We start from the raw sequence: 13,802 nt of genomic DNA on the forward strand, positions 1-13,802 counted from the left end.
AGTCCCTTTCTGTTAGATTCTGGTGGGTTTCTTTTTCATTCCCTGGGGACAGGCCCGAGAGTTTGGAGCTCCCCACAAGGCTTCAGGGGTTGTCTTATTGCTGAACTCAGAATGGCAGTTTCCCATCTTGCCTCGGACTGATCAGTGGCTTGGACTTCCTGGGAGCCATCTGTCTGGTCTGGGCCCAGCCTGTGCTCTGTGGGGTGAAGGATGACTCTGACCCTGCTGGATCAGGCTCCTGCAGGCATGCAGGGATGGAGCTGTTGGGAGGCAGAGAGCCTAGTGCTCATCTCCATCTTGGGTCCTGGTGATTGGACTGGAGTCCTGTCTGTCAGAGGTGGAGGGCCAGTTGGCCCCAAGACAAACGTGTCTCTCTCTGAGCAGTGGACTCTAATGGGGGTTGTGGGGGGTTTGCTGGCCTCCTGCCTACGCTAGGCATGATTCCTGAGGAGCTGGGGTGGGGTACTCCCAAAATACCGAGGTTTACCCTGCTAACTTGCAGAAAAGGAGTTCGGAAAGAAAGTTACTGCCTTGCTGCTTCCTGGGGCTGCTATTTCTCGCCTGTCCCATCTGACATCTGCCCCTGGAAGATGCTGCTATTCTACAAGGCCTTGTTTGCATTCTGAGCCTGACACTTAAAATGCACCCAAGGAAGCAGCTTGTTAAGGAGTTATGTGGAGTGGCCTCGGCGCCTGAGCTGCATTCCTGCAGATTCCCACTCCCATCAGCTAGCCTGGGCTGAGGGAGCGTTTCCAAGAACTTCAGTGGGATGTAAGCTGGGGACCAGGCCAGTCAGCCTGGACTGCAAAAGCCTTTTGAGCCTCCACTGTCTCTGGTTGCTTCCCTTATTTGCCCCCAGGCTGGGAAACAGTAAGGAGCAGAGGACACCCACTGGGATGGAGGTTGCAGTGGGAAACAAAACAGCCAAGAGGTGCAGCCCAGGGAAGGTGCCGGGGCTGTCAAGAAATGGTGTCAAGTCTTGGAGGGTGGGCAACAGCCGGCCCCTTAGAGGCCCCAATCTGATCTGTTGCTGGGGAGCTGGGCTCTTAGCCTGGCCCTTTCTGTCCTGTGTGAGAGAGGGAAAAAGGCTGAGAACCAGGAGAAACAGCTGGTTGGAACCAGAGGAGGTTGGGGAGGGAAGCTGCAGACCCAGGACCCTAGTGATGGGTGTGGTCCAGGAAGCTTAGGACTGTGTTTGGAGAAATTCTCAGTGCCTATGCGCATATACACACCCCTTTCCTAACTGGTTTTACCAGTTAGGTTGGGGTGGGGGAGTGCTGTATGTGTGGTTAAGACCAAAGGAGTTATGGGGAGGAGTGAAGGGTTGTGGGGAGGAGTGGGAGCAGGGCCCAGAGGGGCTGGATTCTTCCTTTAAGAGGATTAGTGTGACACTTTTGGGCTCTGACAAACCCCTTTTAGAAGAGTGCAAAGCAGAAATTCTTGGTGATGCCTTTGTCCCTTATTTCGTCATCCAAGCTGGGAAAGGTTGAGACCTCTGGCTTCTCCAGCTGGGCTTGATGAGCTGGGGCTGCTGAGGGCCAGGCCTTCAGGGAAGAGGGTCCACCTCTTCATCCCTCTCCAAGGGTTGTGTGGACTGTCCCAAGAAAGCTGTATGGGCAGGAATGCAGGTAGAAATTTGCAATCTGCCGGGCTCCCTGTCTCCCATTCATGCCCCTGCTGAATCTCCCATTCAGCCCTAGCTCCTTTAGCTCTGTCCTCTGTAGGATGTTCTGCGCACCATTTCCCAGCCCACCATCTCCTCCAGCTCTGAGCCATTGCTTTGATATTTATTTGCTCTCAGCTGGTTCAGTTTAGTGGTCCAGGACTCAGGGTCCACTTGTCTCTGTGCGTCTCCATCCCCTGGCCCTCTGTCCACCTAGAGGGATGACTGGGACAATCTATTTGAGACAGCTCCTCCAGGGCAGTCAGGAATGGTCCAGGAAGCTGGGAGTGGCAGATGAGTTAGGGTGGTGAAGGGACCAAGCTGAGGCTGGGGAGGCAGCGTGTGGGCTGGGGCCAGCCATCTATTTGCTGGAGAACTGATTAGTGGCTTTGTTATATCAGAGAGGATGTTAAACATTGCTGGAGAAGAGAGGCTGGCACAAGGGGCTGGGCAGGAGCAGGTCTTCCTGAAATCGAGTTTCCAGAGACAGGACCTATCTTGAGAACCTGCTGTTGCTGGCTCTTTTCCCCTGGGTTGTCAGTGATGTGTACCAGCCTTGTACATCTATTACTTCCCTGGGCCTCAGTATCCTACACCTTTTTCTTGGAGCTTTGAATTTTGTATCAATATTCAAAGCTCTTACTGTAGTGAAAAGAAGGAAGGAAGGAGGGAGTGAGGTGAAGGAAGAAAGGATGGAAAAAAAGAGGGCTAGTCTTGGGACTCATGTCACACACTCAGAAGCCATTGGAAGTTTAGAAAGCTCTATCTAAAGTAGTGGTTCTCAGTGGGGGGACAGCTTCACTCTTCCCTCCCTCCCTTCCTGCCTGCCTCCCTCTCTCTCCCTCCATTCTTCCCTCTGTCCCCCCCAGAGAGCATCTGGCAGTGTCTGGAGACATTTTGGGCTGTTATAGCTAAGGAGATGCTAATGTCTCCTGGTGGATAGAAGCCAAGGTTGCCACTAAACATCCTAAAAATGGACAGGACAGTCTACCATAACAAGAATTACTCAACCCCAAATGTCAGTGGCTTGGAGAAACCCCTGGGATTGGGACAACGCTTCCTATAGGTTGAGGATGATAATAAAGGCCCTGGCTGATCATGCAGCCCAAGGATTTGATGAGCTTGGCATCAATGTTCTCCCTGCCCTGATGTGGACAGTGATGCTCTGGTCCTGTTTTAGGGGATCAGGAAGACTGTGTCCTGGCATTCTCCCTTCTTAGTCCCCCCACCCCCTCCTCACTCCTGCAGGACATATGTTGCGGAAGGACCAAGAAGTAGAGAATCCATCCCCAACGCCTCCCTAAGTGCCCCACGGTGGGGTGGGCTGGAGAAAACATGCAGGGGGTGCCAGGTTTGCTATTTGGCTTCTTGCGACAGGGCTGCTGGGCCAACTCCACTTAGTCAGGGCTCTGGAATGGAGACAAGTCATTTTAACAGCATGACTGTGTTACAGGAAAAGGTCTGCTCCATTGCTGGGGACTCTGCTTGGAGTTGGGAATCACTTAATCCATTCCCAAATCCCAGTGACCCATCTTTGACTCATAAGTTTACAGAGATTTATATTACTCCTACTGCAGTCTATTTAGCTGTCACTGAAATCCCTTCTTCACACCTGCCCCCTGACTCTGAAAGAGCATTTCCTAAGTTCATTGTGATTCTGCCTAAGTTGATGCCTCAATGTGGAGGGAGCTCCACTTTGGAATGGACGGATCTGCAAGCATATAGGGGTTGGCTCTTCTCCTGTGCCCTCTCTCGGCACAGGAGAAGAAAAAAGCTTCACTCTCGGCAGCCTTTGTTTCTCGTCCTCCAGCTCCTCCTTCTGCCTGCTTCCTGAGGAGTGGGGTCTGAGTTCCTCTGGGGCGTAAGGCACATTCAGACATCTGTAGGACAAGTGTGGGACTCGGTGGTCACCCAGGCTCAATCCTGCTGCTGAGCAGAGGTGCTGGAGTGAGTCCTGCTGTGCAGCAGGAAGATGGGGAAAGGGGTACAGAGAGGGCTGTGTTCTGAGTTCCCCAGGGACCTGTTCACCCCATGGATTCTGCCACCAGGATCAAGCTAGGACTGACCCGGCCCATGTTGTTACTGTATTTTAGAAAAGGTGTGTGTTGTAGGGGTCGGGGCAGGAGATACAGCTTGTGGAAAGGAGTGCCACTCAACATCTTGAAGGGCAGGGATTGTGTTTTGGACTTCTCTGAGATTTTCTGGTAATGCCAATACAGTGCCCGCTGCCAGAGATTTTAGAACTAGTCCTGAGAAACAAGAACTCCCCTCACCCCCATCCTTTGGCCCAGACTCCTTCCAAGCCTTTCACACCTCCCCTGTGTCACAGCAGGAGAGTTTATTCCAAAAGGGGAGTGTTGATGGTTCTCTTTTTGCTGAGATCAGCGGTAGAGGGAATAGACACACTACAGTAGGAGAGTCATTGAACAGATCATTACCGAACACTTCCTCCTTGCTAATCACTGTTCCGTTCCAAGGTTGCCTCAGTGAACAATGCAAAACCCTGCCCTAAGAGACTTGTTGAATGGCACTGTAGGTGAGAAGGGGGGCCTGGTGAAGCTCTGCTCTCGACAGTTCTGTGAGTTCCTCCATGCCCACCCTCCAAAGTAGGTCCCCAGGGAGATCCCCTGAGCCTTGGGTGAAGGGACAGCCATGTGACCTGAAAACCCTTCCTACCTTGAACTGTGTTCTTTGGGGTGTTTGCAGCAGAGGGAAAGGAGCCAAGGAAAGACTCTTGGTGCTGGCTTTGTCCTCTGGCTGGGCACAGGCAGGGGTGGCTGAGCCAGTCTTGTGCAATCCCTGAATTTATAAAGCAGAGGCCAGGCTGAGCTGGGCTGGGGGTGGGGTGGGGGGGCGGCGGGGGGCGGGGGGGTGGGCTCTGCCGCTGGACTTGGAGCCAGGATCTGTTTGTAGCCTCCCCACTGCAGACGGGCAGCTGCATGACTCATGAGCTGAGGGGCCAGGCAGAAGCCATTCTCTTTGGTTCACAGGAATTCTGCTTGTTTATTTGTGTGTGTGCGAGTTCGTGTGTTTCCTTCTTCCCTTCTCCCCCTTCTCTAACTCTTCCTCCTCTGCAGGAGATCTGCCCAAGGAGAATCCATATGAGGATGTGGACTTAAAGAACCGAAGAGCAGGACGAAAATCCCAGCAACTGTCTGAGAACTCCTTGGACTCTTTGCACAGGATGTGGAGTCCTCAGGACAGGAAGTACAACAGCCCACCCACACAGGTAACTCAACCCCGACATGGGCCTGTAGGGTTAGCGTGAGGGCCACAGTAGGGGCCTGCCCTTCCAAGGCTTGGGCCCAGCTTCCATTCAGGCTTTTACCCTCACTAGTACTTGATAAAGGAGGTCTCCTCAGCAAAGGGGTCTGCACTCAGGGACATCCACCATATCGAAACCCCTGTGGACAACTGGCACCTGCTCTGAGGGGCATCCTGTCCTATCTTCTTTCCCTTCCTACACAAGCTCTGAGTTGCAAAACTCAGCCAGGAGCCCTTGCAGTCTCCTGTCTGATTATTTATCACCCTGTGGGAAACAGGAAGACAGGGCCTAGTGGGAGTCTTGGCATTCTGCAACTTTGCCAGAAGTCATCTCAGTACTGGCATTAGGGGGCTATTTGTAGGCCCCCAAACCACATTTGGAGAGCCAGACAGATGTCTGTGACACCTGGAGCCACTCCTATGAGAGAGAGTAAGCATGAATCTTTAAGGAATGGATGGGGAGAAGGCAGAATGAGAGGAAAGGTGAAAAGCCAAAGGAAGCTCTTGGACTTCAGCTCCTTCTGTCCTTGTCCAGGATGACAAGAGCCAGGTGGAGAGGCTTCTCTGACCTCCCCAGGTAACTCTAATTATCTTTGCAAATGGAAGGATCTGTATAGCATTGGCCAGATAATATAAAATTGATTTCTTCTGGCTTTCGAATAAGGTGTTTGTTTGTATAAAAGATTAACCCCATAGCTGGGAGTGGTGGCTCACGCATGTAATCCCAGCACTTTGGGAGGCCGAGGTGGGCGGATCATCTGACGTCAGGAGTTCGAGACCAGCCTGGCCAGTGAAACTCCATCTCTACTAAAAATACAAACATTAGCCGGGCATGGTGGCGCATGCCTGTAGTTCCAGTTGCTTGGGAGGCTGAGGCAGTAGAATTGCTTGAACCCGGGAGGCGGAGGTTGCAGTAAGCCAAGATCACGCCACTGCACTCCTGCCTGGGTGACAGAGTGAGACTCCGTCTCAAAAGAAAAAAAAAAAAAGATTTACCCTCTAATTAGGGCTCTGTTCAAACAGGCTTCCTCTGAGTTTGCATTGCCAGATTGATTGGGTGAGAACAGGAAATTGGGGGCTGTGGAGGAAGGAGGATTTGCTGAAGAGTGAGGAGAGGCAATTCCAGAACCAGACAGTGGTTGGGTGTCTGTGGGATACTTGCCTCCCCACAGGGTCCACAACAAGGATGGTGCCCTTGGCTGAGAGGTCAGCGCACATGGCGAGAGGCAGAGAGTAGATCAGGGCTGGGAAGAGGGCAGTCAGGGCCTTGTGAATGTGGGAGCCAATTCAGTGTGAGGCCTGCCTGGCCCAGCTTTGGTGTTCAGAGCCCAGAGCCCCTGTGTTCTCCATGGGAGCAGTTAGGAGGGCCAGGCTGCAGGATCTCCCAGCCCAGCAGGCTGGCCATTAGGTTATGGCCTCTGCTGTCTGAAACCTTTTAGGATTGGCTAAGGGGCAGAGGTCTGGAAGACTGGCTGCATCACCCAGACCCAGTAATCCTTGTCCCAAAGCTCAGGAGGAGCCCCCAAAATTCCCACTTTGCCTTTTTGTTCCATTCAGATAAGAGCACAGGTGTTTTTAGCCTCTGCTTTCATTTTTTGCTGGCAGTAGTGAAGCTTCCTTTAGGGAAGGGGCAAGTATCTAATCTAGCCCTGACCTGGCTGATTAGTAGTTAAAGTCTTAAGAGAGATATGGAAATTCCAGGGCAAGATTGTGGGGAGCCAGGGATACCAGCCCTTGGCCTCTGTGTCCCCATCCCAGCCGAGAGGCACCGGCCAAGGCCTCTGTGGCGAGCCCCTCTCACATGTCCTCTCCCCCATGCCAGCTTTCCCTGAAACCCAACAGCCAGTCCCTGCGCAGTGGGAACTGGTCAGAAAGGAAGAGCCACCGGCTGCCACGATTACCCAAGAGGCACAGCCATGACGACATGCTGCTGCTGGCTCAGCTGAGCCTGCCGTCCTCACCCTCCAGCCTCAACGAAGACAGCCTCAGCACCACCAGCGAGCTGCTGTCTAGCCGCCGGGCCCGCCGCATTCCCAAGGTACCCTCCCCAGAGGCAGCCCACTGGGGCTGGGCAGGTGGGCGGGCAGGCAGCCAGCCTTTCTCTCTCCTTCCTAGCTTCCTTCCTTCCCTAATCTGGACTGCTTCCTCGATTCCCTTTGGATAAATTCTGGGTCTGTGCACTGGCCTCTTTTTCATCTGATTAATTATCCTTTCTTATCGATAAAGATGCGTTAACTGATTCTTGGTGCTCAGATGTTAGAGGAAGGAAAGGCTAGCCAAGGCTCTCCATTAGTAAGTGTGGTGTATGAATTTTGGGGTATCTGCACACATAAGCACTTCCAGGCTTTCAAGGACCTAGGACTCAAACAAGGGTTCTTCCTATAACTCACAGCACTGAAGAGTTTTCAGCAATGATTTTCACACATAGGCAGCCAGGCCCAAATCCCCGGCCCAAAGCAGCAGGATTTAGCCAGATGGTATTTTTAGCCTGCAAACAATGCTTGGGTATATTGGGAATTTAGATTCTTCCTGTCGGGGCCCCAGGTTATGGCCCAGAGGGGAAAGGCTAGAATCCTTGTTCCTGTTATTGCATCTCAGAAGCTCTTTGTCTCAGTTGGTTCAATGACTCTTGGGACCCAGGAGCTACCATCCTGTCTAGTTTGATCACAGTTCCTTCCTCTGGGGAGCTAAGTTTAGTGTCCTTGTGTTGGGGCAGGAGACCACTCCTGGGGGACTAGGTGTATGGAGAGCTACCAGGCATGGCTGGTGAGTCACCACTTGGGGTCGGTTCTGCAGTTAGACCGGTCCTGGACCCAGTGGGTGCAATGCAGAAATCTTGTACCATTAAGGGCAGGGATGAGCTCCCACTCAGCCTTCTTGGAAGCGGGGCAGCTGGTGTTAAGGTTACCTCACCCGCCCTGCTTTTCTCACCCAGCTTGTCCAAAGAATTAACTCCATTTACAATGCCAAGAGAGGAAAGAAGAGATTAAAAAAGTTGTCTATGTCCAGCATTGAAACAGCATCACTGAGAGGTAGGCTTTGGTGCCGGAGCTGGTTCAGGTGTCTGGGGCCCTTGGGCATTAGGAATGGGAGAGGCATCAATTTGCCTGTGGAGGGTAGAGCCCTGCCAGGAAATGGCCGCAGAGGAGGGAGGAACAGAGAGGGAAGAAAGGTCTGGGATGGGTTCCTTCAGACTTTGGGCTGTGAGGGCCTTAGTAGGGAGGTGGGTGTGGGAATCGGCTTCTGCAAAAGGAAAGGCCAGACTCACTGAGCATTGCAGTCTGTTTCCCATTTCAAATCTTGGCCCCCTGGAGGCAGGATGCCTGACCATGGGCCCAGAGAAGGTAGAGACCATCCCCTGTGAGAAAAGTTGGGGTGGTAGGGGAGCAGAAAACATTGGCTGTGGGGTCCAGCAAGTATGTACTCTGCTGTTCCTTTTCCAGATGAAAACAGTGAGAGCGAGAGCGACTCTGATGACAGGTTCAAAGGTGAGGCACAGCTCCCACGAGCACAGAAGCTCTCCCAGCAGGGCTGCAGGGAATCAGCCTTCTCTGCCAATGCATGTGTGGCTCCAGTGTCCCTAACTGGCCTGATGTGGAGAGGCGACAGACAGGCCAGATACCAGAACAACAGAGCAGGAGCCACAGGGAAGTCTGTCCTTATAGACACGTGAGCTCAGCCCTGTAAGGTTAAATCCAGATGTCTCTCTTTGCCAAATGTAAGGGTGGAGCCCTGCCCAAACTGTCCCAAGCCATTGTCCTTGGGAATTGGGTGCTAGATTTGCCTGGTAAATGTTGTAGATCTCAGCTGGGCGCGGTGGGTCACGCCTGTAATCCCAGCACTTTGGGAGGCCGAGGCGGGCAGATCATGAGGTCAGGAGTTCGAGACCAGCCTGGCTACGATGGTGAAACCCCATCTTTACTAAAAAAAAAATACAGAAATTAGCCAGGCACGGTGGTGGGCATGTGTAATCCCAGCTACTCGGGAGGCTGAGGCAGGAGAATCACTTGAACCTGGGAGGCAGAGGTTGCAGTGAGCTGACTGAGATCAGGCCACTGCACTCTAGCCTGGGAGACAGAGCAAGACTCCATTTCAAAAAAAAAAAAAAAAGGTTGTAGATCTGGAGGGTGAGAGATGGGTACAGAAGATTACAAGGACCTCTTCTGGCAAGAAATGTGCCTTAGACTGAAGAAACTGTTTCTCTGGAGGCCCTGCAGCCCCGCCCCCCATCTCCCCTCTCCCCGGAGAGGAGCCTGAAAAGGTTCTGTAGCCTTCACATTCCAGGGTCCTTGGATAAATCTTTGTGCTTTCTCTGCTGGGAAACCCTGCCTAGGCCTTCCTGGATGATTATCCTCTCATCCCCAGGCAAATGGCAAGTAGACTTTGGATGTAGGAGCACAGACAAGGCTCAAGTACTGCTGGGGGCCCAGGGATGAAGCCTTTGTGGAGGTTCATGTATTCTGGTCCTTTTGGTACAGGGACAGAGTGGGTGCCAAGATGCATCCCTGGGTTTGCCTGGCCTCGGCAGTCCTCCTGCCCCAGCTCAGTCTCCGGACGCTCCAGGAGGACCAGGCCCGCAGCCTCCTGTGTCAGGGCAGAGTCTTTGTGCAGGGGTCAGCACCTTGTGCCTGCCAGTCCTCCCGCACTGCAAACTGGGGATGGTATCAGACTAGGCTACTGCCCTTAAAAGTGCTCCACAGCGATGGAGCCCTGAGCCAGGGGTAGAGGAGCTAACATAAGGCCTGTGAGGGTCCATTCCCTGATGTGCAACCTGCCTCCAGCCCACACACAGCGCCTGGTCCACATCCAGTCGATGCTGAAGCGCGCGCCCAGCTATCGCACGCTGGAGCTGGAGCTGCTGGAGTGGCAGGAGCGGGAGCTTTTCGAGTACTTTGTGGTGGTGTCCCTCAAGAAGAAGCCATCGCGAAACACCTACCTCCCCGAAGTCTCCTACCAGTTTCCCAAGGTGAGGCCCTCTCTCTCCCAACCTTGCCCATATTTCCCCTCTTCCATCCTCTATCCGCCAGGCCTATTTGGGGAAGGAGAGAGATCTTGTTCGTCATACCTCCTCACCGAGCTGCCACAGCCCTGAACCTGCCTCCTCTCGGCCAGGAGGGAAGACAGGGCTGCAGCGGGGGTGGGTTTGGGCCAGTGCTTGTTCAAAGGATGAGGGCTGAGAGATAACCCCTCAGTGTGCTTAGAATAAAATCCAAAACGATTGAATACCATACAGTTCACCCACTTAATGTATACAGTTCAGTGTTCGGGTGTATTCACAGAATTGTGCAATCACCACTTACCAATTTTAGAACGTTTTTATCAGCCCAGAGAGAAACTCTGCACCCACTAGCTGTCACTCCACACTTCTCCCACTAGCCTGTCTCTCACTCTGCCTTCCCTGCTTGTTGCCAGCCAGCCTGGCCTCCCTCTTCTTCCTCTCACACTCAACCCCTCTCTCTCTGCCATTGCCTCTGCCAGGAATGTGCTTTCTCCAGCTCTTCACATGGCTGCTGGTTCCTTCTCATTTCTCAGGCTCTGCTCAAGTAGGACCTCTTTCAGGAGGTCTGTCCAGACGCCTGCATGGAGCCCCTCCCCTACCCAGCTTGCTCTGTTACATCACCCTGCTTATTATTTATTTATTTATTTGAGACAGAGTTTCACTCTTGTTGCGCGGGCTGGAGTGCAATGGCGCGATCTCGGCTCACTGCAGCCTCTGCCTCCTGGGTTCAAGCGATTCTCCTGCCTCAGCCTCCCAAGTAGCTGGGATTACAGGCATGCGCCACCACTCCTGGCTAATTTTGTATTTTTAGTAGCGATGGGGTTTCTCCATGTTGGTCAGGCTAGTCTCGAACTCTCAACCTCAGGTGATCCGCCCGTCTCGACCTCCCAAAGTGCTGGGATAACAGGCATGAACCACCACGCCTGGCCACCCTGCTTATTTTTTTTTAAGCCCCACTCTGAGATGTTGTGGTTGAGCAGCTCACTCTGCTGACCAGAATGTGCAGGGTCGGGGACCTTGTTCCCTTTGTTTTCCGTCGAGAGCCAAGAGCCCTGGCGCACAGCACTGTGTCAGATGCCATACAGAAAGCACTCCGCTGGCATTTATTGAATGAATGAATGATAACTCAGGGCTCTGTAAGAATTCGGAGTGGGACAACGGTTGCTGAGATCATGCCCACTGGTCGGTGGCATCTAGGGTCCTCGGGAGGAGGGGTTTCTCAGCCACCACCACCTGCCCTCAGGTTCCGTGTCATCTCTTGGTTCCTTCTTCCCTGCAGCTGGACCGACCCACCAAGCAGATGCGAGAGGCAGAGGAAAGGCTCAAAGCCATTCCCCAGTTTTGCTTCCCTGATGCCAAGGACTGGCTCCCTGTGTCAGAGTATAGCAGGTGAGGCCTGGCCTGACCGGAGGGAGGAAGGGGCATATAGCCTTCTTTACCCCCATAGCAGTGGGCACCTGAGTGGGGCCTGCTCTAGTCTCATCCTCCTCTCCTACAGCAACCTGGCCCTTCACCCAACCCTGAAGATGACGGTCCCTATTCTTGGGGGCTGTTTCCTAGGTCCTCTCACACCTCCCTGACGCCAGACCTCTCTTTGTTCCAGTGAGACCTTTTCTTTCATGCTGACTGGGGAAGACGGCAGCAGACGCTTTGGCTACTGCAGGCGCTTACTGGTAAGTGAGGCCATTTGGTCCTCGGGCTGGCAGGCAGGGGCTAGGTCAGGGTGTGTGTGTTTGTGTGTGTGTGTGCCCTTCTGCAACTTGAGCTTGTATGAAATCCTATGTTCTGCTCCCTGAGGCCACCCCCAACCCCCTGCCAACACACACATTTTCACAGGTGAGGCCACCCTGGGAGAGCAGGGCTCAGAGTGGTGCTTCTGAGGGGGCCTTAGGATCGGAGATTATCTGGAATAAGGGGAGGGAGTGGGTTTTTGTGTCTTTTTAGTTTTTCTCTACTTTTTCTTCATTTCCCTTGGGATCGTGGGCTCTGATTGCTGGTCTCTGGTTGCAGGATCGAATCACCCCCAGCAGTATGTATATATGCATCAGATTAGGTGAGGGACAACCTTCCTCACCTCCATACCTGGCCAGGCTGTAGTGGGGAGGAGGCCTGTCTGTGGTGTGGTAGGGCTGGAGATTGGGAAGGAGCAGTGACATATCTTCTCTGGGAATCTGAGAGAGATACCTTGAATCTAGGGGAAAGGGATTGGGTTTTGAAAATGTTAGCCATTTTGTAAAGAGAAGTCCTTCACCATCTCCATTCCCATTAGTTCTGGGAAATAGATTAGGGTAGAGGCCCAGAGCCTGGCCCCTGCTGCACTCCTCGCTTGGAGCACTGGGTTGTTGACAATGTTTTGGGGTTTCCAGGCCTTAGCAAGAGAAAGCCTCCCCAGATACCAGTCTAGGAGTAGATGAAGGGGGCAGGAGCCCTGAAGGAAGGATTTGGGGCTAGTCATTCATTCATTCAGAAACACTTATCATCCCTTATCAGAAGCCCTGACCTATTGAGAGTCAGGCATGTGCTAAAGGCATATAAAGATGAGTTTAACATGGATCTTCTCTCGAGGAACTTTAGATGGCCTGTTACAGGAGATTGGACTTTCAACACAGGAGAGAAAGGCCAAGGGAATAGACATTGTTTAGAACCTGTCACATGCCAAGCTAGATGCTTCAAGTATGTCTTTTTAAAAAAATGATCACAATAGCCCATTATTATCCCTGATCCATAGATTGGGAAGTCAAAACTCAGAGGTAGAATGACTTGCCCAAGGTCACACAGAACCAGAAGGGAAGTCGTTTGTCACCAATCTGGTACTCTTGGATCACCCCCAGAGGATGGATGGGGAGAGGGGGTGTTGGGAGGTAGAGTGCCCAGGGAGGGGTGAAGGGCATATGCACAGGAGCAATGCCAGGTGGTCAGCCAGGCAGAGGCCAGCAAGCTTCTGGCCGCCTGGGCCTCCTGGGCTTGGAAGGAGTGTTGCGAAGGCTGCCTTTGCTGGAACATAGATGCAGCAGAGCTGCTCCTTTGCAGTGGGGCTGCTGCCCCCAGGGAAGAGCGTGTTTGTCCTGGCGTGCTCAGAGAGGGCCTGGGCTGGGTCCCTGCCAAGGGGGCTGGCACTAGCTCGGCATTCCTGCAGATTGGACACAATGATTCTAACCCAAATCCCACATACTTGATTTAATCACTTGGGGCTTTAGGGGAGGCGGGGGAGAGGGAAAGAGACAGGAGTGAGTTTCAGGCCTAATATGGACAAAAACAGATTCTGCCTTCTCTAGATCTGTGACGTGTGGCCAGCAGGTTTGGAGACTGAAATAGCCCCATCTGCATTTGCTTAGCAGCCTGCATGAGGGGCCAGCACCTGCTGCTCTGCTCCCTCCCGACTCGGACTTGCCAGGCCCTCCAGGCCTCTGAGCCCTGCTGGAGAAGGCACTGAAGCCTGCATGGGGGCTCTGGGCCTGGGAGCTCTCAGTGCCTGTCTCCCCTTCAGCTACCCACCATTTTTTTTTTTTTTTTTTTTTTTGAGACGGAGTTTCACTCTTGTTGCCCAGGCTGGAAGTACAATGGCGTGATCTCAGCTTACCGCAACCTCCACCTCCCGGGATCAAGCAATTCTCCTGCTTTAGCCTCCTAAATAGCTGGGATTACAGGGATACGCCACCACGCCCGGCTAATTTCGTATTTTTAGTGGAGATGGGATTTCTCCATGTTGGTCAGGCTGGTCTCGAACTCCCAATCTCAGGTGATCCACCTGCCTCGGCCTCCCAAAGTGCTGGAATTACAGGCGTGAACCACCACGCCCAGCCATGCCCACCTTTTAAGTCCTGTTCTTCTTTGTGCTCCTTTACTCCACAGCAAACCTCTACCAATTGTCTTTGT

At 53.0% G+C, this 13,802-nt stretch overlaps 1 protein-coding gene across 12 annotated transcripts in view; it reads left to right on the top strand.

Annotated features, from left to right (window-relative positions):
• Positions 1–13,802, top strand: part of DENND2B (DENN domain containing 2B) — a 177,910-nt gene that overhangs the window by 148,806 nt on the left and 15,302 nt on the right. For all 12 annotated transcript variants that reach the window (XM_071075129.1, XM_024795017.2, XM_071075127.1 and 9 more), the window contains 7 exons: positions 4,741–4,892; positions 6,750–6,965; positions 7,863–7,959; positions 8,371–8,415; positions 9,709–9,893; positions 11,206–11,315; positions 11,530–11,599. In XM_071075129.1, coding sequence (XP_070931230.1) covers positions 4,741–4,892; positions 6,750–6,965; positions 7,863–7,959; positions 8,371–8,415; positions 9,709–9,893; positions 11,206–11,315; positions 11,530–11,599 — 875 coding nt within the window. The remainder of the gene's footprint in view (positions 1–4,740; positions 4,893–6,749; positions 6,966–7,862; positions 7,960–8,370; positions 8,416–9,708; positions 9,894–11,205; positions 11,316–11,529; positions 11,600–13,802) is intronic.

Source organism: Macaca nemestrina, chromosome 12 (genome assembly GCF_043159975.1).
Source record: "Macaca nemestrina isolate mMacNem1 chromosome 12, mMacNem.hap1, whole genome shotgun sequence".
Classification (NCBI taxonomy): Eukaryota; Metazoa; Chordata; class Mammalia; order Primates; family Cercopithecidae; genus Macaca; species Macaca nemestrina.